Source organism: Arachis ipaensis, chromosome B2, assembly GCF_059453495.1.
Source record: "Arachis ipaensis isolate K30076 ecotype BB chromosome B2, ASM5945349v1, whole genome shotgun sequence".
Lineage (NCBI taxonomy): Eukaryota > Viridiplantae > Streptophyta > Magnoliopsida > Fabales > Fabaceae > Arachis > Arachis ipaensis.
Window position 1 is genome coordinate 89,078,582 of NC_142437.1, and position 25,754 is coordinate 89,104,335.

Consider the following 25,754-nt stretch of genomic DNA (forward strand, 5'->3'; position numbering starts at 1 on the left):
GTATCACGGCCGTGGGCATGCACAGGTTAATGACCCAAGCCAGGACTAGTTTGGCATAAACCAAACAATGTTCAATGGGTTTTGATCACATTAACCAGTTTAATTGCTTATTCGATTTTATAATGGAACAAAACAAGTCATCAGGATGGTTCACTAGCTTCTAGTCGAATTGTTGATCCAGTCTAGTTCTGAAAACTATGGAGATAATAGTAATCTTAAATCAATTAGAATCCACAAATGCACTTAAATTTGGACATACATTTACCTGAAAGAAACCTTTAGAAGTTGATAAAATCTTCAATGTTTCTTCATTATCAAATCTCAAACATACATCAATAGATTTATTAGATCCAAGTATAAAATACCACAACGTACAAACAATGAATCACACAAATACATATAACATTTATTGTTTATGAAGTCATATGCTCACTAGTGTTTCCTATTTAACACCAACGTTCTGAGAACCAAATCTGATGAACTGATTCAAATAGAGTTAAACGGAATGTAATAGAATAATATATTTTTGTATAAAAAATATTTTTAAACTTGTAACTTTATTGTGATTGGTTGTCAGAACCTTGCTTAACACTGTACCATGTTTGGATAAAAGTGAGAACAAGAGCAATAATACCAGCTAACAAGGCAATGATAGCCACTGGAGTGCTAAAATGGTTATTCCAAATTTCAGTCATCCACCTCAACCATTTGTTTTTGTAATGGCTCTCAATGTCTTTACTAACATGAGAATAACTCTCAATGCTTATCAAGTCTTGGCTTAAGGCATTAAAGAGCGTCGAGACTTCCTCATCGCTACCAAGTGCGTTACGCATAATCCCAGCAGATCTCAGTTTCTTGACATCCTCAGGTTGATCGATAAGTGAGTCAAGGAAGGCCACAAAGGAACTAATCCCATAATCATTTTGAAAATCAGGACACATCTCATAAGCTACCAAGTTAAGGAAAGTAGGCGCTGTTGTGTCATCTACGGTGATCTCAGGAAGCTCTAGGATGCCACCAACAGAAAATATTCCTCCAGAAGAGAATTTGATATATTTCGGATTTCGAGAATCGAGTTTCTTCAAATGAATCCCTGTTGCTGTTAGCTCCTGGATGTTTCTGTGTGTGATGATGCCGTGATCAACACTACTAGCATCGGATTTGGATTTTTTTTCCTGGCAACCATCATCCTCCACGATGGTTTTGCGAAGATAATCAAGCAGATGCACAGGTGCTGTTATTACCACTTTGGTGCTCTCTTCTTGTTGCAATTTGACGCTGTTTGGTTTTGGACAAGGACTTTCTTTCCTATAGTAATTGAAACAAAAAAAAAAAAAGGTCATGCTTATCACATTAACTCAATTTAACATTATTTAATTTGATATCTATCATGACTTCTTTTTTCTTTGTCCTTTTCAAAAGGTTTAGGTGTACAATGTATTCCCAATATCTCTTATATGATTCAGGTATGCGCGATATGCACTGTTGAACAAAAAAGTATCTCATAACATTTAAAAGAAATATTGCTAACTTTCAATTTGATTAAATTTTATCTTGAGGTTTAAAATAAGTTCAGTTTTATCGCTAAAGTTAAGTTTTTTAGAGTAATATATTTTCTTCTCTAACCCCAACCCCAATTGTCATGACAAATATCATCATCATCTACCTGTACCATCACACCTATACCTATACCTTCTCCTGTACCGTTTGCCGCCACTACTACTAACAACAGCAATACCAATAACAATAATAAAAATAGAATCATAATCAACTATAGCTAAATACCAAAGGATTGGAAGTAGGCGAGTGATAGTAGTGAATAAAGGAGAATGTGGTGGTAATGGTGGTGACAATAATAGTGAATAAAAGAGGATGTAGTGGTGATGGTGGTGGTGAAAAAAAGATGAGATAATGTTATATTGATGCTGCTGCTAATGATGATGTAATCAAGAGAGAAATTGGAAAAATAAATTTGATTAACTATATTGCCTGTTAAGAAAAAATCCACAGCACGGTGAAATTTCTTTAGGTAACAAGGTTTGTGATCTCATTCCTTTAGGTAGCGTTTGTTTTGAGGTATTGAGACAGAGACTGAGAGATTGAGATTCAGTATCATATTTGTTGGTTCAGAGACTGGTGCTAAAATTTTTGTTTCTATTTTCAAAATTTCAGTACTTTCAAAAAGTAGGGACACAAAAATTAAAATTTTTAAAGATAAAGACTGAAACTTTAATAACATTTTATATCTAAAATACTCTCATTTCAATTAATTAATTCTAATTTTACCTTTTATACAAATTAAATTAAAATTTTATTCCTGTTTTAATTTCTGTCTCATATTTTACACCAAATAAAATACTGAGATTTATTTTAATTTCTATCTTTTAATTTCTGTTTTTTAATTTTAGTCTTTTCATCTCTATCTTTCCACCAAACATTATCTTAGAGTTAAAATATGTCTTGACATTTGGCAAATTAAATTAGGTGCTGAAATTCACATTTCAAATACTATCTTCTCCCTACAAAAAACACTTATGTTTGACCATATCTCTTACTTTGAATAACTAAAATGATTTCCAGTAAAAAATTGTATGATTAAGACTTCTATCCCCCTTCTCTCTTCCTTCAACCAACCGCCTCCCTCCAAAAAAAAAAACACACACACATGTACTTGACATGTGGTTGTAAGTTGTAACGGAACTAACATGATTGCAGCCAACAATAATCCCAAGCAATTTATTTAGGAAAAGTCTAGGGTGAGTAATTTTGTTAAATTTTGATTAGTATGTAACTAATAAAGAAAAGTAAGTCATTGGATAAAATCTCACATCAATTTCATACCATTAAAACTATCATTAATGACTATTTGATAATTATAAATCACAAAAATTATTAGTCCTAGTATTTAAACATATAAAAAGCTTCTGTAAAAAAAAAACATATAAAAAGCTCACTTATTCACATTTTTTTTAAAATTACTCTTTCACCTCCTTTAATTTTCTTTCTCCTTTCTTTCAGCATCACAATTTCACACACTAATACTAACTTAAACTATCGCTGACCACCTTTTTGTAATTGCCGATTGCTGTCGCCAAAAATCTATCGTCAGTCATTCTAAATCCTAAATTTTAAATTTTAAATGATATATTCTAAATTTTAAACTCTAAATTTTAAATCTTAAATCACATATTCTAAATTCTAAATTTTAACTCTAAATTTTAAATTCTAAATTTTAAATCTAAAATCCTAAAATTTAAATTATATCCCTAAATTGGTTATATTTTGTTTCCAATTCAAGAACTTACTTGAGTTTTATTATATGCCTTTATTATTTTTATTTTGGAGTATTTTAATAAACAATTATTAACTACTTTATTAGTTGAAAAGTGTTTGCTCGTAATACTTATTCTTACTAAAATATCTCTTACTTGGAACTCAAACAAACGTACAGATCTTTTGACTGGAAATAGATGACAACAATTTCGCTTACTGTATGTATGCCTCTATTAGCATCATAATTCTCAGTCATGATTAAACCCTCTATTATTTACCAATTATAAAGAGTTTTTTTTTTAGTTAGAAAAATTGTTTTCAGGAATTATATTTTTTTAGTAATACTGTATTTAAAAAATAGAAAAATATAGAATACCAATATATTATCTGCCAATTTATTATCAACAATAATTAATTATTATATTTTAAATATATATATAAGGAGACACATTAAGAAAATACATATAAAAAGATACTTCCATTAAATACAGCCATAAAAAAGATATTTTTATTAGACAATACTTTCATTAAATACAGTCATAAACAAGAGTTGGTAGAAGTTGACAGAAATACTGTTGGTAACGTAGCGAAATTGTTGGAAAATATTCGATTGTAATAAAATTGTTTATTTAATATTAAAAAATTCTTAGAACTAATATTAGTTATTTAATTTTTAATTAAAAAATCATTGCTTAAAGGCATATTTGGTATTTTTATATAAAAGTTTTTATGCTCAATCTTGGTATGAATAAAATCTCACTTTAAATTGTAAAAATTTGAATCCTAGGAACAATATATAATTGATGCACGTGATAACTTTTTGAAATCTTGAAACAAATGTGTGAGTATATTATATCAAGTAATATTTTCTCTGACGAATTCTCTAAATACATACTTTTAAACAAACACCTCCCCGAGTCACCAAAAAAAAAAACAAACAAACAAACACCTCCCCGAAGATTAGTGTGGTGTACATAAAATTAATAATGTGAGATTCATCAAAACATATGTTTCTGTAAATGCTTTTTGGTAGGTTTCTCTCATATCGTCTCACACATTTAATCTCATCTATATTTGTTAAAAAACAACATGCTACAGTGGATAAAAAAAATCAATAACCGATATATAGATACGTATTAAAATGTGTCAAGATCATATATTTATTTATAATCAAATTTTATAAGTAATATAATCAAACTTTTCATATTTATAATTATACTTCATAAATAATAAAGACAAACTATATTTATATTCACAATCAAAACATGAATAAAAATATAAAAAATATAGTGGTAGTTGACTTTTTATACTCATATTCATGAAAATTTTAATTATAGTGAGTGAGAGATCCAGAAAATTTTAGAAGTGGGGTAAAATAATATAGCAAAATAATAAAAAATATTAATATTAATATATTTAGATATTTAAATTTTGAAGTATATTAGCTAATCAAATTTCTAATAAATAAATATAATTAATACATCTAAAAGTATAGTAATTTAATTTAATTTATTTTTTTTTCATTTCACTATTTCAGTAATATTGCATGAGCTACATTTATTATTAATATTTGTGCTTAGTCAAGCATTTAATATCTGTCAAATTATATTTATATTGATTATTTTTTATATGATACAAAAAAAATTATAACTCAATAACTAAAAAATTTGTAAGAAATATAACTCGAATAAACTAAATTAAAATTTTGACTATTTTTTATTTTGGTGTCTGAATTTTTTCTAAAATTATGCAAGAAAGACAAGAAATTTGTGAAAAAAATAAAAATTCAAATCAAACAACCACAATTATCTTTATATGTAGGTATAGTTAAAATAATATATTTTTTCTATTAAATAAATATTAAATAATTTTTTGATATTTAATTGAAAAGTTGACATTTTATAATATTATAGTAAACGTTTTTTTTAACGAAAACAATATTATATGTATGTATAAACAAAATTAAATTAAACAAAACAATAAAAAATAAATAAATGATATATATTATAAAAAAGTATTAAATACTAATAATCTCGTTTATATTTAAAAAGTTAAACTTAACTTTAGTCAATTAAATAATTAAATTTTTATTAGTTATTATTAATATTTGTTTTCAATTTGTATAATATAATAATTTTTATTATTGTATTAATATCTAATAATATAAATATTTCTTACATATAATTTTTTTTGAAGTGTAGGGGCAAATAAATTATTATAATGGGGCAATTCTCTACACATATATATATAATTGTTATTAGTTTTGTAAAAGTTCAATGGGACAATTATCCCCACAGTGCCACACATAGATCCGTCCCTGTCCCTGATTATACTGTTATAAAAAAAATTGATTATTATGTTATAAAAAGTTATATTATTCTATTATAAAAAAATCAATTAATGCTTTATCATTTATTAGAATAATACGTAAAATAACACATACAAATATATACAAATACATAATAATTGATTTAATAGTTAGTGTTTATACAGTATTTTTGTTAAAAAAAAGTATTTTTTAGGAAAAAAACTAAAATTCATTCTCTCTGAACATGCATGCAAATAGTAGTTATGACAACCACCATATTAAATTTACTAATTTAGAAGTTATAATAAAGAGATAAACAGTCAAATTAGTTTCTAAATTTATATGTGATACTAATAATCAAATGGTTCTTCAATTAATGAATTCGTCAAGTTAGTTTATCAGTGTTAAATAATCTCTTAAGTTATAATTAGTCCTTCTATCAATTGATTGGTCATACAGTGTTAGTGAAAAATTTTCACAAAGTGACAAAACCTTAAGTACAACGCATATGCCATATTAGGCAAGCTGTCATGAACTCATGATACATAAAGTGTTTCAATCAATTTGGTTCCTCCTTTGAGAACTGATTTAATTCTAAAATGAAAACTAGAAGGACTAATTTAATTATGATAACTGATAATAAGTATTTAACAACCGATTTTTCTTTTCATTTTTTTACTATTAACATGTCTTGTTAATTTTTCCCCTTCAATACCTCATTTTTTAAAGAGACACACATATTTTTTAATAATAATAATAATAATAATAATAATAATAATAATAATAATAATAATAATAATAATAATAATAATAATAAATCATTTCAATGAGCTAGTAATGATGATTTTCAAACAACCATGCTACATAGACAAGAAAAAAAAACATCATATATTTAGATTCAAATTTTGTGAGCAATATATAATTGAATTTGATTTTAATGCTTTTCATCAAATTTCATGAATAATTATGGTGACTTTTTTTGTATAAAAAAAAAAAAAGAGATGATTCTATTATACAAAATTTAATTATTTTAATAGTTGATTATTTAACTTAAAAATATATGAAATAACACGTATTAATATTCTAAGATACCTGCGATATTCATGAATAACGGTAAAAATCCAATCTAATAATTTAAAAAGCATACCAAAAGTATGAGTCTCTTAATTGGGTACCTTGGAGGACATGGCTTTGGCCATAAATGATGAGTGCAAAGAAACTTTTCCATGCTCTTCACTAAGTGATCGTCGACATTGGAATTGACGTTGGCATTGGGATCGCAACACAAGAGCCTCAGCAGCTGAAATGGAAGCTGGTTCTCCAGCAACAGCACATCCTGCTGAACAAGAATCAACTGATCTATTTTAATCTTCAAGTCGCAGTAATTAAAATCATCACCTAAGTTTCCATTTTCCAGGACTTGAAGCAGAGCACATCCGTCCACAAACAGCATCCAAGAAAGTTTCTGGTCAAGGTCTTTGAAGCCTTCAACCTCACAATTTGTGAATTCTTGTTTTGCAAACAAGTCCTTGTCGAATAGGTCCTGTAGTTCCTTGATATTGCTAAGAACTCTTTTGTGCAGGTCCCTTGCGGTTTGGCCTCTGGTTCTAACATACATCACTGACCACATAAGCTTGTACTCTTCTCCTAGCTTCAGATTTTGGTCTCCATGATGGATGGGACCAAATGAAACCAATTTGGGCGAGTAATGCTTGGCGAAATCTACTCGGTTTCGGAGATAATGTGGTACCTTACGAATCTTGGGGAGTGGAGCTTGCAACTCATGAATTTCTTCACATCTTGTTTGGGTAGATCTTTCTGATGATTCTTGTAGAAGAAGTAATCTTTGGTTTTCTTCTTCAAATTGCTTAAACTTTTGTTCCATCATCACCCGTGATGATGAGCTAACTATTAATAGTGTTGGGAGAGTTTAATTAGTTTAACTTCGGTGTTGTGGATGATTTTTTTTTTCTTTGGTTGCACTTCATAGGATATTTTTTTGTTTATATATACTTGAGATAAGGAATATTATAATCATTCTTTGCTAATGGTTCAAGTTTGGAATTTGAATGTACTACTACATTGTACAGGCACCCAATTAGGTTGAAACTAAGCACGCAATAGATACTTGGAAAATAGTCTAATAATTTATTAGGTGATGATTGATATTGTTTATATTTATTTTAAAAATGTTAATTACGTATTATTTTTTCCTTTAGACTTTATAAACTGTAATAATGGCTCAGTAATGCACTTAGTTGCAAGTTGCAACCTTAACTTTATGAGCTTATCTTTTTTATTATAATAAAAAAAAATTTGATTGTAAACTGCAAAAAATTCTCTTTTCTACTATTAAAATTACCCTCGGATATTTAAGATAATCCAATTATAAATTATATTACCATCTTGTTTATTATCGAATTCAATACGACACAAAAATTCTCATAAAAAATATATTACCATCAAATTTTCTGACGCTAATATCTCACCTAGTATCATCAAATTCTTTCGACAATAAATTCGATAATAACCATGACTCTTATTAAAAGATATTAGATAATTACTATCAAATACATTCCACTATAAATCCGAAGATAAACAGTTTTAATTATTTTAATTAAATAAATTAAACATCCATTATCCTATTACTAGAATTGGCCTTAAACAACCATTAATCATAACAAAAAATAAATGCTATTTTTATTCAAATAATAAACTAAAATATCAGTAATACAAATAAAACGTGCAATATTTATAAAATATCAAACTATAAAAAATAGAATACTAAAAGAACGAAAATAAAAATCTTAAGGGTCTCCATAATCATCTGCATCGTCCTCCTAGTCGTCCCTCTTCTCTTGCGTCGGTGGTATCGGTGCAGACGACGTTGTGCCTCCCTTCACCGAAGGCAAAAGAAAGACAATAAAGGTAAAGGAAGGAAGATAGAGAGTATTAAGATACAGAAGAAAGATTTGAAATTTTAAAATTTAACGAGAAAAAAAAAATATCAATAATTTGTGCCTCAGTTACACTTCTAAGGAGGTATACAAATTTTGTATCTCTGTGTAATGCTGTGTCACTGTGTTTAAGAAAAATTTGTATCTAAGCAACACAAACAATGGATATGTGTCACCATCATATTCATGTTTATGATAGACATAAACACTAACTCGGCATTATATTGTAGAGAGTTTGCCTATTTTTTCATTTTTTATAAATATTAAATTTAAAAAATGTTAATTTACAACATAAAAAGGTGTAAAAGGTTTTGAACATTCATTAGTGGTACATAATTTCCACACAATTATACACAAGTATATCCATTCTATGGATATCTTAGTTGTATGCAAAATCGATAGCTTGATCATCTATAATAATTAAAAAAAATAGATTTGTTACACGTTCAAGCAATATTATCATCTAAGTTTAATTAAGTAGACCTAACACTAACAAAAGCTACTTTCATTAAAAAAGAGCGTAATTATACGTGCACCCACTATTTATGTTATTGTCGTCGTCGTCTTCTTCTTCTTTGCGTTCCTCTTCCTCCTCCTTTTCCTACTCCTTCACCTTCTCCTTCTCTTCCTATTTCTCTTCCTCCTCCTCCTCCTCCTCCTCTTTCTCTTTTTTCACGTGTTTTTTTCTCATCGTCGTCATTCTTTTGTTACTGTTGTTATTGCTGTTATTGTAGTAGAAAGTGAAGAAAAAAGAGTTTTGAATTGTGCAAGAAAACAAGTCCAAATGCACTTTAATTCACTCAAAAATGAACTGAAATTGCATAATGAACTGCGACACAATTAACTCAAAATGAACCGAAATTACATAATGATTGTGACACATAAACTCAGTTTGAAAATAAGCACACAAACAAGACTAAATCGTGAACAGAAACACATCTAAAATCAATTTTGGATCAGACAACATCATCAACATGCCAAAAATTCAACAATAACAAAAACGACGATAATGATAACAATGATATGTATAACGAAGAACGCATGCGTGAATTTGAAATAAGAAAAAACAGCAGCAGAGAGAAGAAAATAGAAAAAAGAAGTGTATGATCTAAAATTGCTTGATAAACTTGAATTTTAAAATTGTTTGAATGTGAAGAATATTTCTTAAAAAAAATGTTAGTTAGTGTTTTTTTTTATTAAAAATATGGTTGTGGTGTTGATTTTTTATTTTTCATTTATTTCATAAAGCGATTGTTCTCTCCATCTATTTGCTTTTATAGACAGTTTAACCTTCATTTTTAACCGTTTTTATTGTTATATAAAATAAAAATAATTCCGTTACATATATACCCTTTATAATAAGCACTATTTTGACATCAATATTTTTTTAATAATAACCAAATATGTGTTCTTTTTATTTTGTTAACTAAAAAAAATTAATACACAATTATTTAACAACAATGGTATTTTTATACGGGTCACGGGTGTCAAGAATATTTGGTAATACAAATGATGCCCCAAACAACCATCGATTGTTTTTATCGACAGTTTAACTTTCGCATCCATGTAATCATTTAATTATGTGATACTATTTTTTACGTTAAAAAAAATTCCCTCTATTACCAAATAATTGTGGAGTTATAATTACACACATTAATTGAGAAAATAATTAGAAAAATTTTGTTCTTAGAAAAACTTCATTGATTGTGTAAACTTATCTTTACTACTACTGTAAGTCTGTAATTAATTAATGTTGCCTAATTTTTTTTAAATAGATAATAATATATAATCTGTTAATTAAAAATAGGCAATTATATAATATAAAAAGAGAAAAATGATCAAGAGTTCTAATTCATTCTCCAATATATTTATTTCTAATTTTTAAATAAAAAATTTTGAATTTTTATTTTTTTATATTTTCAAAAAAGGAACAGATTTTTTAAATTTTACTTATTTAAGTGTTAGGAAGATAAATTAGAACTCCTAATTTATTACTCTAAAAAAATTACTACTGAACTTAAGAGGAAAAAAATGAACTTAAGTTAGGTTTAATATAATATTTGTTATTTGTGGTTATCCACGTAGTTTTGAAGAACATACATATATAGTAAAAATATATAGTGATGGAATATATATAAAATTGTACAAAGTAGTTTTGGTATCATAGGAACATTAACATAGTAACACTTTAAAAGGGTATTTACTATTTGGAAGCAAAAAGTGTGCGAACTAATGTAGTTAGGTACGAGAACACTTTATAAGTGAATGTAGCTTCACTAATATTTCAAGTTTGTAAGTATAAATGGATCATATACATATTTTCGTATGGAGTGATCTTGCTGAATTTGGCATCTGACTTTCAAGCATTTTACTTTTGGCTTTAAATTGAAAAAGACATTAGGAAACTTGGGGAGATTGGGAACGCATATATGTGAAAGTGAAACACGTTGGTAGTTGGAGGGTTATATATGCAAACTCTATAATATAGTGTCTGATTAGTGTTTATATCTGTTCCCGTGTGAAAATAAACTTCGAAGTATAGCCTGTTCTGCTAGTACTTGAACTTGCTTTCATTGGGAGTGAGAGGAAGGAACATCGTCTTCTTGTAAAGACGGCAGCAGTGGACACCTGAAGACACTCCAACGCTCAAGTTAGTAAGAGTAAAAAATAAAGATGAAGTTATTCATTGTTATTCGGAATGAATAATGTACCTCCTTTATGTCAGGAGTGGATATATTTATAGAATTGCTGTGATACGCGGTTACTTAATGGGCCTAATTATGTGATAACTGCTCTTTAGTGAGCTTCTTTAGAGAGATTTGCGGAGAGATTCTTGTGCTCATTTGAGTTGGCACATAGTTACTTGATTTTATGGGATAAGTCTGTTAGGAGAGCAAAATACGTACTCTCCACGTACTCCTAATATAGCACGTGTGTATTTAATTTTAATTAGATTTCGATTTATAGTTTTACCTGAGTCGAAGTATAGCCAACGGACGGAACATAGCCCCCAAGCTTGAACTGTGAAAATTTTCAACAGGTTGAGCTTCCAACCTATAAATCGGAATTGTGATTATGACAGCCCCAAGCTCAACTTGTTAGATTGAAAAGAGAGAAAAAATAAAAAAATTGGTAATGAAAAAGTGATATTGAAAGATTGTGAACGATCGAATAGATGAAAAAACTTAGTCAGTTAGTCGATATTTATTCAAAACCAATTGAATGGTAAGAGTTGTTCGATCAATATAATTGTGCGGGAAATACTTTTCTGCTTGAGAACAATTTTTCATGGATGGCATATAGTATTTGATTGATGCGAACTGAAAAATTCGAAAATATGTATTCGTTGACCGAATCAATTGTATGATTCGAGGATGCAATGATCAATTGTCTTGAGAATTTTTTCAACCCACAGCAACTTATTAACGAATTTTTTGTCCAAACAATTAATTATTAAATATTGAGTGAATAATAAAGATTTGTAACATAAATAAAATAGATTTAAAGTAAACATCCATAAATTATTGTAAAATAGAAAAATAAATTGAGATAATTGCTAATTGAGTTTATTTTTTATTGGTAAAAAGTCTTTTTTTTTTGGATTGATTAATAGCCAATTTTATTTTCTGATGGATTGATTGATTGATTTTGATATATGAAATGATAAGATACATACATAATGTGAAGCAATTCGAATATACAGAGGAGTAGATACCTCGTAGGAAGCTATGATGTATTGAAAGTTGATATAAAAGATATAAGCAAATTAGATTATACATATACATAATTTTACCGAAGTAGAAATGTCAACGGCGACTTATAGGTAAGGTTCATAAGTTATAACTCGACCTGAGTTGGTGGAAAAGGTGAAATTTGCTCACATATGATTGAGGTCCATTCTCATAAGTTGAAGGTGAAAAATGGAAGACACATTAAACATGTCCTGTTCCAATCGCCAATACATTAAGAAGAAATTTTGTTAAATACATATTCTGAAATTATTGGCTAAAGTTAAAATTAAGCTCCGTCATTCCGAATAATTGGAAAAAACATGAATAGGACAGCATGAACATTGAGTAATTAGTTGAAGAACAAGCAGTAATTGCTAATAATGATAATATAAATAACAAATAGAGAAGTTTTCAATAATGAATGAAAACAATTGAGAAAGAATAAGAAAAAATGTAGCTTATTAGCGTGTCAACAGGAATAAGTAGTTATGTATTATGCTGTTTTGCTAAAAATCAATAAAAAAAGTGTCATTACCATGGTAAGTCATTTAAAATTTTTATAGTCAACAACATAAGAAGAAAAAAAAAAGGAATTCGGCATAATAATAAATATTATGATCAGAGCAAAGTAATGTAAAATAAAGAATAAAGTGAATACTCATTCACGAGTAATACGTGAATTTAAAATGAACATAAAAAAAAGATTCACTATCACCGAAAAGATAGAATAAATGATAAGTTAATAAATTGTAAAAGATTGTTAAATTTGATTAAAAACTCGAATACAATTTCAACTTTATGAACTTCGGTGGAGCAGAAATTAGTTTATTCGGCCCTTCCTTATTTCTCTCGTTTTTGGTCCCGTTGGTCAAAAGATTGTCCATTTTCTTTGCCTCCACTTGGAGAGTGATGTTCATTGTCACTAGTGGGAAACAACATCATCAACTGTGGACCTACAAAAATAATAACAAAAGGTTGTCGTGGGATTATTTAATTTCGGCTCCACGGTGGGCGCCAAATGTTCCTGTGTAAAAATAGACTCCGAAGTATAGCCTGTTTTGCTAGTGCTTGAACTTGCTTTCCTTGGGAGTGAGAGGAAGGAACATCGACTTCTTGTAAGGACGGCAGCAGTGGGCATAGGGCTGGCAATTCATACCCTACCCGCGGGTACCCAACCCGGTCCAACCCATTCGGGTAGGATAGGATACCCTACCCGCTGCGGGTAGGGTAGGGTACGGTCTGTGTATGCCTGCGGGTAGGGTAGGGTACGGGTTTAGGGTGTACCCTACCCTACCCTACCTGCACCTCAAATATAACACATATTTTATAAAAATTAGGTATATAGTGAAGGAAGTGAGAGTTAAACCCACAATCTCTCTTATGTAATGACTTACAATAAGTAAACAACCACAAAACTAGTTAGTTAATTTAGTAATTTAGAGCATTAATTTGTTATTTTTTATGTTATTAATATGTATAAAATTTGAAATGATTGAATTTTATATTTACTTTGAAAAAATATGATATTTCTGCGGGTAGGGTAGGGTAGGGTAGGGTTTAGAACTTTAGGGTGCGGGTAGGGTTAAGGTTGAGAGATTCTCAACCCGCGGGTAGGATAGGGTAGAGTTTTAATAGAATTTTCAACCCGCGGGTAGAGTTAGGGTAGGGTCCAAACCCTACCCTACTCTACCCATTGCCAGCCCTAAGTGGGCACCTGCAAAGGCACTCCAACGCTCAAGTTAGTAAGAGTAAAAGATAAAGATGAAGTTATTCGGAATGAATAACGTACATCCTTCATGTCAGGAGTGGATATATTTATAGAATTGCTGTGCTACAGGCGGTTACTTAATGGGCCTAATGATGTGATAACTACTCTTTAGTGAGCTTCTTTAGAGAGATTCCAGTGCCCATTTGGGTTGGCACGTAGTTACTTGATTTTATGGGATAAGTCCGTTAGGAGAGTAAAATACGTACTCTCCACGTACTCCTGATATAGCACGTGTGTATTTAGTTTTAACTAGATTCTGATTTATAGTTTTACCTGAGTCGAAGTATAGCCAACGGATGGAACAATATCTATTATAAATAGCGATGTTTTAAATCGATCTAAAACGAATAAAATTGATTAATTGAATAAAAAAAACCGATAACTAAACAAATTGAAAACTGATAAAATTGAAAAAAAAAAAACATTTTGCAGTTATTTCCGGTTTTCGATTCTGGTAAGAAAAACTCTAATTGAATTGAAACTAACTGATTTTCTTATAAATCCTAAATAAAACAACCCCTCCCCCCTCCCCTCCAAATGACCAACCCAGCCGTTAGTAACCTTAATCTCCAGTCTCCAATCCTCTAACCTCTCAATGCCAAAAACTCCTCCCACACTCTACAGCGTCGAATCTCCTTTCAACTTCTCACTGTGCTGAAATTCTTCCCTCTTCTTCGCCATCGATGGCACTGGACAGCACCATCGCGGTAGCGCGGCCCTTTCTCTCCTTCCCTTCCTCGTAGCGCTTCTCTCTCCATGCATTAGCAGCCACCATTGTCCTCGATGCACAGCAGCCATTATCTCCTCCATACACAGTAGATGCCATCTCCTCCACGCTGTCTCTTTCCACACACCAGTAGACGCCGTCATCCTCCCCGCACAGAGCAGCACGCACCAAACGTCGTTGTCCTCGATGCACAATAAGACCTCCCTACACTCAACTCAGCAACTCTCTGTCTACATCATCAACTCCTCAAGAATGGAGCCTTCGAGTCAGGTTGATTCAATTTTTGATTTAATTTCTGTTCAACTTATTTTGTTGTTGATTTTTTGTTATTGATTATTGTTCAACCTATTATTGTACCCTAGAGTTAAATGCAATTGGTGTGTGGCTAGTTATATTTGTGATACACATAAAAATGGCACCAGTAATGTGAAAAATCACTTGTTGTCGTAGTGCAAAAAGTTTCCTAAAGAGGCATTAGATCCTACTCAAAAGATTCTTTGTTTTCAAGACATTGTAAAAAATTAGAAATAGGGATAAGTACAAGCCCTTGCTAGAATGATTATTATGGATGAATTACCTTTTTTGCATGTTGAGGTGGAAGGGTTTTGCTATTATATGAGTTGTGTGCAGCCCAAGTTTCCACTTCCTAGGAGGATCACATTTACTAGAGATTGTTGGAAGCTTTATTTGAATGAAAAAACTAAATTGAAGTATATTTTTAATCAACTAAATCAAAATATTTTTTTTGATAACTTATTGCTAGTCATTTATGCAAAACTTAAACTATCTTTCTCTTACTGCTCATTACATTAATGCTAATTGAAAACTACAGAAAATTTTTTTTGAATTTTTGTGCTATCAAGAATCACGAGAGAAAAACAATTGGTAGGAAGATTGAGAGATGTTCGTTGGGATGGGGGATATCTCAAATTTTTTCTGTAACTATTGATAATGCTAGTTTAAATGATGTTGCTATTTCTTACTTAAAAAGTGGAGTAGACGATTGAAACTCGCATCCATCGAAGGGCAAGTTTTTGCATATTAGATATTGTGCTCATATCTTAAATGTTGTTATAAATGATAGATTGAAAAGAAATATATGATTCAATTTTAAGGATTAGAAATGTAGTTAGGCATGTGCATGCATCACCAAGTCATACGGAGAGGTTTAAGACTATGATTAAAGAAGTTAGAATTCAAGAGAAAGGCATATGCATTTAGATGTTCTTACTAATGGAACTCTACCTTTTTAACTTGAAAGTGCTTTGAAATTTCAAAATGCACTTAAACGGTTGGGGGAGAAAGATGTAGAATATGCTATGATGGCTGATGCCTGGTGGGATCCCTAAGTTTAAAGATTAGAAGAGTGCAAGACATTTTGTCAAGTTCTTAAAAATATTTTATGATGTAACCAATAAAATTTCTGGTTTAACATTTGTGACCACTTTTTAATATTTTAATGACTTTTGTAAAATATTATCTACACTTAAGCATTGGATAAGGAGCTTAGATATGGTATTTTCAGACGTGGCTGAAAAAATAAAGTCTAAGTATGATAAGTATTAGGACAACATAAAAAATACAAACATGATAATTTTTATTACAGTGATTCTTGACTCTAGGTATAAGCTTCAAATTACCAAGTGGAGTTTTCGCAAAAACTAATAGTAATATTTGCAACAGAATTAGAGTTGGACAATCCAACAGTAATATTTTTGCATTTACCCCTATCAACAATTTATGTCCAACTTTTTTATACAAAATTTGATGCTAATTTCCTTGGAAAAAAATTGACGAAAGATGACCATGTTTCAAGTAGTGATAGTAAAAAAATATTAAGGAGATCAAATTGTACCACCAAAAAAATATAAAATTCAATAAATTAACATAATTAATACTATAACATATTTATACACTTAAGAGTAAATGTGAAAAAAATACTACCTAAAATTGTAAATTGAATAAATACTTTAAAGTTTCAAAAGAAACAAATTAAACAATTATTGTGGAGGGATTATATTCATCTGGCATTCGTCATTAGTAAGATCAATGTTCTTTAGCCAATGAGTTATAACTCAAATGGCATAGTGTCCCCATACTCATTTAGAGGTCGCGGGTTTGAGTCTCCCTATCTTTGGTAAAAAAAAAGATTAATGTTCTTTAAAAAATAGAAAGTAAAAAATAAAATGTTAAACTCATACCATAAAAAAATAGAAACGAGATCACTGAAAGAAGAAGATCTAGTGACAAAGAGTACCAAAAAAGTAAAGATGAATGCGACAGAACAAGCTGCTGATGATATAGAGGATATGGTGCCCCCGAACCCGAAGGAACTAAGGAAAATGAAGACCCCATGGAGGAGGTTGAAGCTGAACCAGAACTTGAGGTTATTCCGGAAACGCTACCTACGCAACTCCCTAAAGTCTCTTATAGGAACAGATTAGTAGGTGATGGAATAGAGAAATTAAACCTGGGAGAGATAATAGAAATGATGGCTAAAGAGTATATCTCTGATAATGAAACACTTGAGTCAGGGGGTTGTGATCAAGCTCCCAAAATTCAATGTCTAATATCGAGGTTACTTTGGAGGAATATGAGGATTAGTGCAAGCCTTGAAAACAAACTCTTATCGTTAAACCCTTGGGGAAGAAGATCAATCTGCTGACAATTGGAAAGATGGATCACTAGGCGATAGGCTAATAAAAAGGCTGTCAGAGTGATGGATTTGGAATGTGGCTTCCTCTTGGTTAGATTTTCTAACCATGATGATTATGCACATGCTCTCTTCGAGGGGCCTTGGATGATTGCAAACCATTACATATTAATCCAAAGATGGAGATCATTATTCATGCCCCAGGAAACGGAGGTGAAAAAAGTGGCTATCTGGGTCAGAATTTCGAATCTTCTGGCAAAGCTTTACAACGGCTATTTCTTATGGAAGTTAGAAAAAACTATGGATACTATGCTCCGCACTGATGAACTCACATCCATTCACTCAAGAGGTAAGTTTGCTCACATTTGTGTAGAAATTGACCTAAGAAATCAACTAGTTTCATTCTTTACGGCTTTCGGAAAGGAATTCCATTTGGTTTATGAAGGTCTTCACCAGATTTGCTTCCATTGCGGAAGGTACGGGGACAAGGTAGAAGGATGTACAGAAGTGGAGAAACAACCACCGAGAGAAAAAAAACCGCTCAAGATGGCAGTTCATCCAAGGTCCAAGGACCCTCGTGAGGAAAACAACACCGGTAGCGGCCAGAATATTCCTGACCAGAATAACCAGAATTAGCAAAACGAAAAGATTGGGGGTGAAAATCAAATTAAATAAAAATGTGTTTGCAAAAATATTAAAAGAAAATTGTTCACAATTAATAATAATAATAATAATAATAATATATTATTATTATTATTATTATTATTATTATTATTATTATCATTATTATTATTATTATTAGAAAACTAGTTATTACAGACGGATATTTCCGACGGATTTTATCCCACGGAAATACAGACGAAATTTTAGAGGGATTTTTTGTCGAAAAACAAAAAAATGAATTAGCATAAATTACAGACAGAAAAGAGAATCCGTCGATAATTCTGTTAGAAAAATTAATTTTTTTTCATGGGATATGGTTACAAACAAAAAATTCATCTATAATTAAATGAACAAAAATGCTGCATTTTATTAATTTATTATAGACGAAAAATCCGTCTGTAATTTAAAATTTTCCGTCGAAAATATTGAGTTTACCCTAATTTTATCCCCACCCTAACGAGCTCCATTCACACTCCTGACCTAAACCTTCTTCGAACGTTGCCAGCAGCCCTCATCCCTCTTCAAAGTTGTCGTCAAACTCTTCTCCTCCGGTAGAAGGTGTTGTCGCCACCGGCGGGGACAGACTGTGGGTGCCTTCGTCATCTGGGGAAGCTCTACTCGGCCCTCTTCGCATCGTTCCTCCTCTCCTCGCCTCTCTTCGCATCGTTCCTCCTCTCCTCGCCATCGCACGAAGTTCTGAGTTGAGCTCATGGCGTCGCCGTCGCGAAGGGTTTCTCCCCTCCTCACCGTGCGTCATTTCTGATTCTCTGCTCCTTGCCATTTTTGGCTGTTGCCCCCCTTCTCTTCTCTGATTTTAGGTAACTCTGTCTCAAACTCTCATCGCGAGCTCACTCTGTCTCACACTCTCCGAGCTCACTTTATCATCTCGCCATCTCTCCGGTAAGCCAATGCTTCTTCATTTTCATCTTTTTTTCAATTAATTTTTAAGATTCTGAACTGAATTTGTGCACAAATTTTGGAATTGAATTATTTATTTAATTTGTTGAATGCTGATGTGATTCTGAATTTAATTTAATTTGGATTCTAAGTTTGGAATTGAATTCAATTTTATTTAAATTTTATTAATTTGTCTATATATGATCTATGAAAGAATGCAGAGGCATTATTTATCATTTAATTTAAAATGTTCAATTAAAAATAACTTACCAATTAGAAAAGAATGAAGCCTTCAACCACATTTCTTAGTAGTTCTTGGTGTGGAAGGATCCAAGCGTGTGAATGAAAGAGTGCAGAACTACAGGATACACAGAAGGATTGAATATGGAAATTGAATTCAATTGAAGAGATATACATAGCTAGGATTGAAGGGATATACACCAATGGTAACTAACTGAAAACATCTGACGTCACCAAAGCTAATTTAGTAAAAATTAGCTAACTGGAATGTTTTAGGTGCCTTTATTTGTTATCTTGCTGTTGAGGTATAACTTTATTATATCAAAATTTTCTGCTGTTTTGTTCCTTATAAAATATGAATTATGATTCAAAAGTACAAGTTCTAGGTGGAAATATAGTCGTAATATAAATGAGATAGTAACCATTTCTTGTTTTATGTGAATGTTGTAGTTTAATTTACATAGCTTCAATTTCTATACGCTAATGAAATTGCTTCTTGTTGTGTTCTGTACCCTACTTTACAATAATCAAGGAATAGTTTTTTATGGAAAATCTATTAGTTTCAAGAAAAATCACTCCGATCTACTTGAACTCGAAGATCGTCTCAAGAGCAGGTATGGCTATGTTCCAGGTGCTTCTTACTTCCTCTTCTCGCCCCTCTTTCCATTTTTACTTTGCATTTTTTCCTTCCTTTGTTTTTTTGGATTGAGAATTTTCTATTTTTGCGAATTAGCTCCAGATTTTGAGGATGAAGAGGATGAGGAAGAAGAAAAAGAAGGGAAGATTTTAGCTCCTGTGCCGGATTCTAGCTTCAACGAAGATAATTTGTATCCTTCTCTAATTTTTGGCTGCTGAACAATTTTTAACATAGAACTGAAAAAAATAAAAATAAAAAATTCTGGAGATGAAATAATAAAATTATGTTGATCTGCCACCCTGAAGATACCAAAATCAATTCACATATGATTGTGTTTTACATTTTTCATCCATTTGATTTATTTCTATACTTTGTTTTCAGAAATTCTATATTGAAGCTATGAAAACTGAAAAGACTAGATGACGATATGATATTTTCATCCCGTTTGATTTTTATTGGTGTCTGTCCCTTAATCTAATTCTCTCCAGATTTGATGAATCTATGAGTTTGAAACAACTTGGATTCTCAGATGCTTGTCTGGCCACGTTAGCATCTGGAGGTTAGTGATACTGATATGCCACTTGCCTCCATTGGCATTCTTGTTGGTTGTGAGAATTTCATGCATATGTTTTGGTTCCAATATTCTTTATTTTCTGGTTAAAAGGGATGTCACTTGATCTGGTCTTGTGGTCATGTTGATGTTGATTTCATGAAAACAAAACTTTTGTTTTGATTATTTGTTTGTTACTAACTCTATTTGTACCACTATCTTATTTTCTTGCACCGCTACTGCTGATTTATTTCCACAAGAACCTGAGATGTAAGTTAAAAGTTGTGAATATTATTTCCACATTTCTGTAGATGATTGCTGCAAGTTTCTCATTTCCTGAGCAATGGTTGAATAGGCAACAAGAGTTTAAGCAGCAGGAGCAACTTGTGGTAGACAAAATAGTGGCATTTGAGGGGAGAAATTTCTTATCTGATGGTAATAGTTTTCTTTCTTGCTTCAATACTTCAAATCCTACCATAAGCCACAAAGAGATTTTTTTATGTATTATTTTTAAACTAAATTTAGAGACAAACAAGAAGAATTAGAGTCACCTAAACCTTCCATCTCTCTTATAAAGATATCGGAAACAGAATTTGAATGTCTTCCTGGCTACATGAAGGGTATAGCGACATGGGAGGTGAGATTCTTTGTGTCTAACTAGATCTTTCTTTACAATTTACATGGATTATTCGTCTTTAGTGTTATCACCAAACTATTAGTTTCTTATTGATTTATATCTTCTTTTATTACTTTGTAGGAAGAGATAAAAGAGATGGAAAGAGAGCAAATCCGAGAAGGAATTGATGAGTTTGGAATATTGTATTCTGAATTAAGTGATTCCAACCGATCTAAAGGCAGTAATGGTTCTTTTGCATTCCCTGTGTAAGTAAAACCATATGCTATCATATTTAAAAATATATTGTATAATGTAAATTGTAAAATAAGATAGTGTCATAAAATATAATCCCAGAAGAGACAGCCTTAGTTCTCCAAGCCTTAGGTTTTGATAGAGACATGCAGATCTACATTGCTGCTAGTGAGATCTATGGTGGCGAGCTTAGACTTGCACAACTAAGAGCTGCATTTCCAAAAATTGTGAGGTTCTGGGATTGGCTCTTGCATTCATTCTTGGTGCAGGACTTCTTTTTGGAGCTAAACTATTTACAAGAGATGTTAATCTCCTCCACCTCATAAAAAAATAGAATACTTGTAAGTCTATTTTGTGTACATTGGTATCTAATCTTTTCAGCACCCTAAATTTGTAAGACTTATATTTATGTTTGATTGTTTCTATCAGTTTGTTGCAGCCACCCAACCCATCAATACCTTGGCATTTGTATTTGATAGTATCAACTTTGGTGCATCTGACTTTGCATATTCAGCATTCTATTTTGCAATTTTCAATGTGGAGCTTAATGCTGCCAATGCAACTTGGTTATCCATTAATATTTTAGATTATCCCATCTTTAACTGTTAAGTGTAATTTGTGACATCAATTAATGAAGGAGATCCATGTAACATTGGGATGGTCATCTTATTTTTTAGGGGTATCTTTTTATTGAGACAGTGAGATACTGGCTAATGGTGTTGAAAAATAACATCCAATTTTATAGGTATCATGTAATGAATATTATGTTTATCTATGTGATTTTTGGCTTTCTTTTTTTCAATTTACAGTGTATTTGATGGAGTAAATTTAGAAAACAAATCTAAAGTATTTATTTTGTAATGAAAAAATCTAAAAAAAAAATCTATTTTATCTTACTGACGGATTTACAGACAGATTTTCTGTCTGTATTCAGAGTGTAGGATGATTTTCCAAGGTTCAAATTACATACGAAAAATCTGTCGAAAAATCTGTTGCCAATTACCAACGAAAAATTCGTCGAAAAATCTGTCTGTAATTATAGACGAAAAATCCGTCAAAAATTCCGTCTGTAATTACCGACGGAAAATCTGTCTGTAATTACCGAAGGAAAATCCGTCAGAAAGTTCGACGTTTCAGGGAAATGGATGGGCGAATTTACCGAGGGAAAATTTGTCGGTAACTGGTAAAAATCCGTCAGTAATTTTCTGACGAAAAAAATCCGTCAGTAAATAATTTCCAACGACGCTTTTACAGAGGGATAAAATCCGTCGGTAACCAAAAATTTGTCTGTAATAAAGACTAAATCTGTCTGTATTAATCCATTTTCTAGTTGTGTATTATTATTATTATTATTATTATTATTAAAAGAGAACTTGTCCGTGAGTAAAATTTGAGGTAGAGTATTTTTTTTTTAATTCTAATGTTGGTAGATTATTTTTGGATCCAACTAAATCTTTTTTCTAGGTTGAAATAGTTTTTAAAAGGTTTAATTATTCTATCGTTTCTATAATTTCATTAAATTTTTAGTTAGGTCCTTATACTTTTTTTTCTCAATTGAGTCTCTATATCATATCAAATTTTGTAATTAAGTTCCTACCGTAACAAAAATACTGGAATTAACAGAATATTCCATTAAACAAAACAAATATGTCTAATATTTGACCGAATATCTCGTTAATTTTAACGTTTTTGTCACAGTAAGAACTTAGTTGCAAAATCTGATATGGTATAAAAACCTAATTGAAAAAAAAAGGTACAGAATCTAATTGAAAATTCGATAAAATTATAAAGACTAACAAAATAATTAAATCTTTTTAAAAATATTTGGACTTCAAAATTGTTAATAAAACAAGATACTCATAAAAGAATGGAATTATCAAACATGCTAGGATATCAGAATAAAAAGCCTAAGAAGCTTTACTGGTCAAGAATTGTAATAACTTTTTTTTTTGTCATGGATTGAAATAATTTTTAGAGTTAAGTACTGAAATTGTCCCTAAGGTCTGGGGCGAAAATCAAAGTCGTCCCCAACCTTTTTTTGTTATTAAAATCATCCCCAATGTTCAAAAACGCTTTAAAATCATCATTTTTACCAATTTTATTTTTTTTATTACTAAAGTATCCCTCATTAAAAAATTATAAAATAAAATAAATATAATTATAAAATAAAATAAATAAAAAAGAAAGGAAAGAGAGAAACGGCTTCAGGAAACAAAAAGAAAGAAAGAAAGAAACGGTGAGGGCTTGAGGGAGAGAGTGACGGAGAGCTGAGAAGGGAAGAGAGGGAGGCCGTGTCCAGCGCCGCCGCCGCCATGCCCAGCTGCCTTGCTTGTCATCGTCGCCATCAAAGAGAAGAGGGAGAGAGAGTGCCGTCGCAAATCAGAGTTGAGCCGAGAAGAGAGACAGCGCGAGAGAGGGAGTGAGCCACCGAGGGGAGCGTCACCACCGCCAGGGCCGCCGTTGAGGGGGGTGGGGGGAGGGAGGGAAGGGAAGCCGCACCGCCGCCCCGTCACACCGCCACTGTTCCTCCTCCTCGCCCTCACCGCCCTCTTCTTCTTCTTTGAACTAGATTTTTGTTGGAGAATTTCTGAATTTTTAGTGAAATTTGTTATGGAATATCTATAATTTAATTTTTTGTGATTTGGCTTAAATTTGGAATATTGTTTTTGTTGAATTTGTTGATTATTGTTCAAAGTGAATTTGTTGATTATTCTGAGTTATGATTTTTTGAGGTGGGAGTTGTGGTAGGTTCTAGTGTTTATGCTGATAGTGGGGGTGGTGGTGGGGTGAAGAAGGTGAAAAGGAGAATGATGAGGCTTCTGTTATATATGAATGGTGATGATGTCTGTTCTTGATGTTGCGTTGTTTGGTAGCAACTTGAATTCTGATTTGATCACAAAGACTGCGTTACTTGATCTTTCTGAAGTGAAGAAGCTCAAGGCTATTTTTGGTGGCAGTGGATAATAGCTTCGTTAGTGAGATCATGTTGGTTAACTCAAAATTAATCTGTTGCTTCTATTTTGTGATGTGAGATACTACAATTTTGAGTTCTTGTTCCCAGTTTCTTCGCCGTAGTTCTCTTTCTCTCTTCATTTTTTTTTTGTGAAGAACATATGAGTTCTTTTTTAAATTTTTTAATTTATGTTGTTGCTAATTTTGGATCTGAAATTATAGTTGATGATTGCTGAATTGTTTAATTTGAAATTTTTGTTGATTTGTTTTTTATTGTTGCTGTTGGTGTTACCGGATTGTTGGTGGTTATGGTGTAGCGATGGTGATGGTGATGATAATGCAGAGGGTAGTGGTAAAGGTGGAGAGACTTTTTAATTTTTGTTTAAGAGCAAAATTGTCCGAAAAAATTTATTTATGGACAAAAGGACGATTTTATAACATTTTGTAACGTTGGAGATGATTTTAATAACAAAAAAAAATCGAGAACGATTTTGATTTTCACCCCAAACCTTAGGACGATTTCAGTACTTAACCCTAATTTTTATTTATCAGTGTTCTAACATAGGACAATCGATTGACACCCAATAAGCGTCTGACCCAACAATTTTTATTCTCTATTAATCTGTTATAAGGTGAGGTGCTTATGCTCATAGGTTTATTTTTTTGAAAAAAAATAGTAAGAAAAAGAATTCTGTTCTGTTAATCTGTTATCTGTTAAAATTCTTTTGTGTTAAAATTCTTTATTTTAATTTTTTTTATTTGTTAATCTATTAATCTGACTTTTGAGGTGCAATTATTATGGTTTCAATTTTTTTTAATGTAAATTGGATATCATTTATTTTACTTTAACAATTTGATATCAATTAGTTATTTTTGCTTGTTCTAACTTTGAGTTGCTGCTATTATGGATTAACCTTTTTCTTAAACAAAATTTTGATATTAATAGTTTTAGTTCTAAGTCTGAGTTTCCTGTATGGTTTATTTAATTGTAGGATTATTTAAAAATTAGAATAGCTGATAGACAAATACTTACTAACAATACAAGTGAGTTCAAAGTGGAGACCATTCTTACTCCATCAAATAGGGGTGCACATGGGCCGGGTGAAGCCGGGTTTGATGTGACCCAGACCCGACCCGAAATATACACCGGGTCTATTTATTAGACCCGAACCCGACCCTAGACCCGATGAAACCAATACACTTTCGGATCACAATTATACCGGGTAAAAACCGGGTAAAAACCGGGTGAAAACCGGGCCGTTAACATTACATTACGTTGATACCTTCTTGTAAGCTAGCTAGCATGTAAAAATATCCAAATTTCCAAGACTCCAACCATTATTTAACATGGTAAAATTCACTTAGAAAAATATAACAAGAACCAACCCTTCTTCAAAATTAAAGCATAACCACAATCAATATTAAAGTATAACCACAATCAATACTAATATTGTCTAATAATACCAAATATTTAAATCAATACAAATAACACAATATTATGCATTAGTCTAAAGTCTTATGCATTCTAAA

The 25,754-nt window shown here is 31.1% G+C and overlaps 3 protein-coding genes across 3 annotated transcripts; 2 read left to right on the top strand and 1 right to left on the bottom strand.

Moving 5' to 3' along the window:
• Positions 1-285: 285 nt before the first annotated feature.
• Positions 286-7,562, bottom strand: LOC107627376 (UPF0481 protein At3g47200-like). The gene is made up of 2 exons (XM_021115959.2): positions 6,757-7,562; positions 286-1,308 (listed from the first exon to the last, which is right to left on the bottom strand). The coding sequence occupies exons 1-2, from the start codon at positions 7,467-7,469 to the stop codon at positions 558-560; spliced, it is 1,464 nt and encodes a 487-aa protein (XP_020971618.2). The 5' UTR covers positions 7,470-7,562; the 3' UTR covers positions 286-557.
• A 9,921-nt stretch (positions 7,563-17,483) lies between these two features.
• On the top strand, positions 17,484-18,053 carry LOC148574773 (uncharacterized). The gene has a single exon (XM_088505956.1). The coding sequence runs from the start codon at positions 17,484-17,486 to the stop codon at positions 18,051-18,053; it is 570 nt and encodes a 189-aa protein (XP_088362082.1).
• A 1,647-nt stretch (positions 18,054-19,700) lies between these two features.
• Positions 19,701-20,744, top strand: LOC110268891 (uncharacterized). Its single transcript, XM_088504422.1, has 4 exons — positions 19,701-19,848; positions 19,951-20,044; positions 20,343-20,413; positions 20,716-20,744. Exons 1-4 carry the CDS (start codon positions 19,701-19,703, stop codon positions 20,742-20,744), a joined length of 342 nt encoding a protein of 113 aa, XP_088360548.1.
• The last annotated feature ends 5,010 nt before the right edge of the window (positions 20,745-25,754 follow it).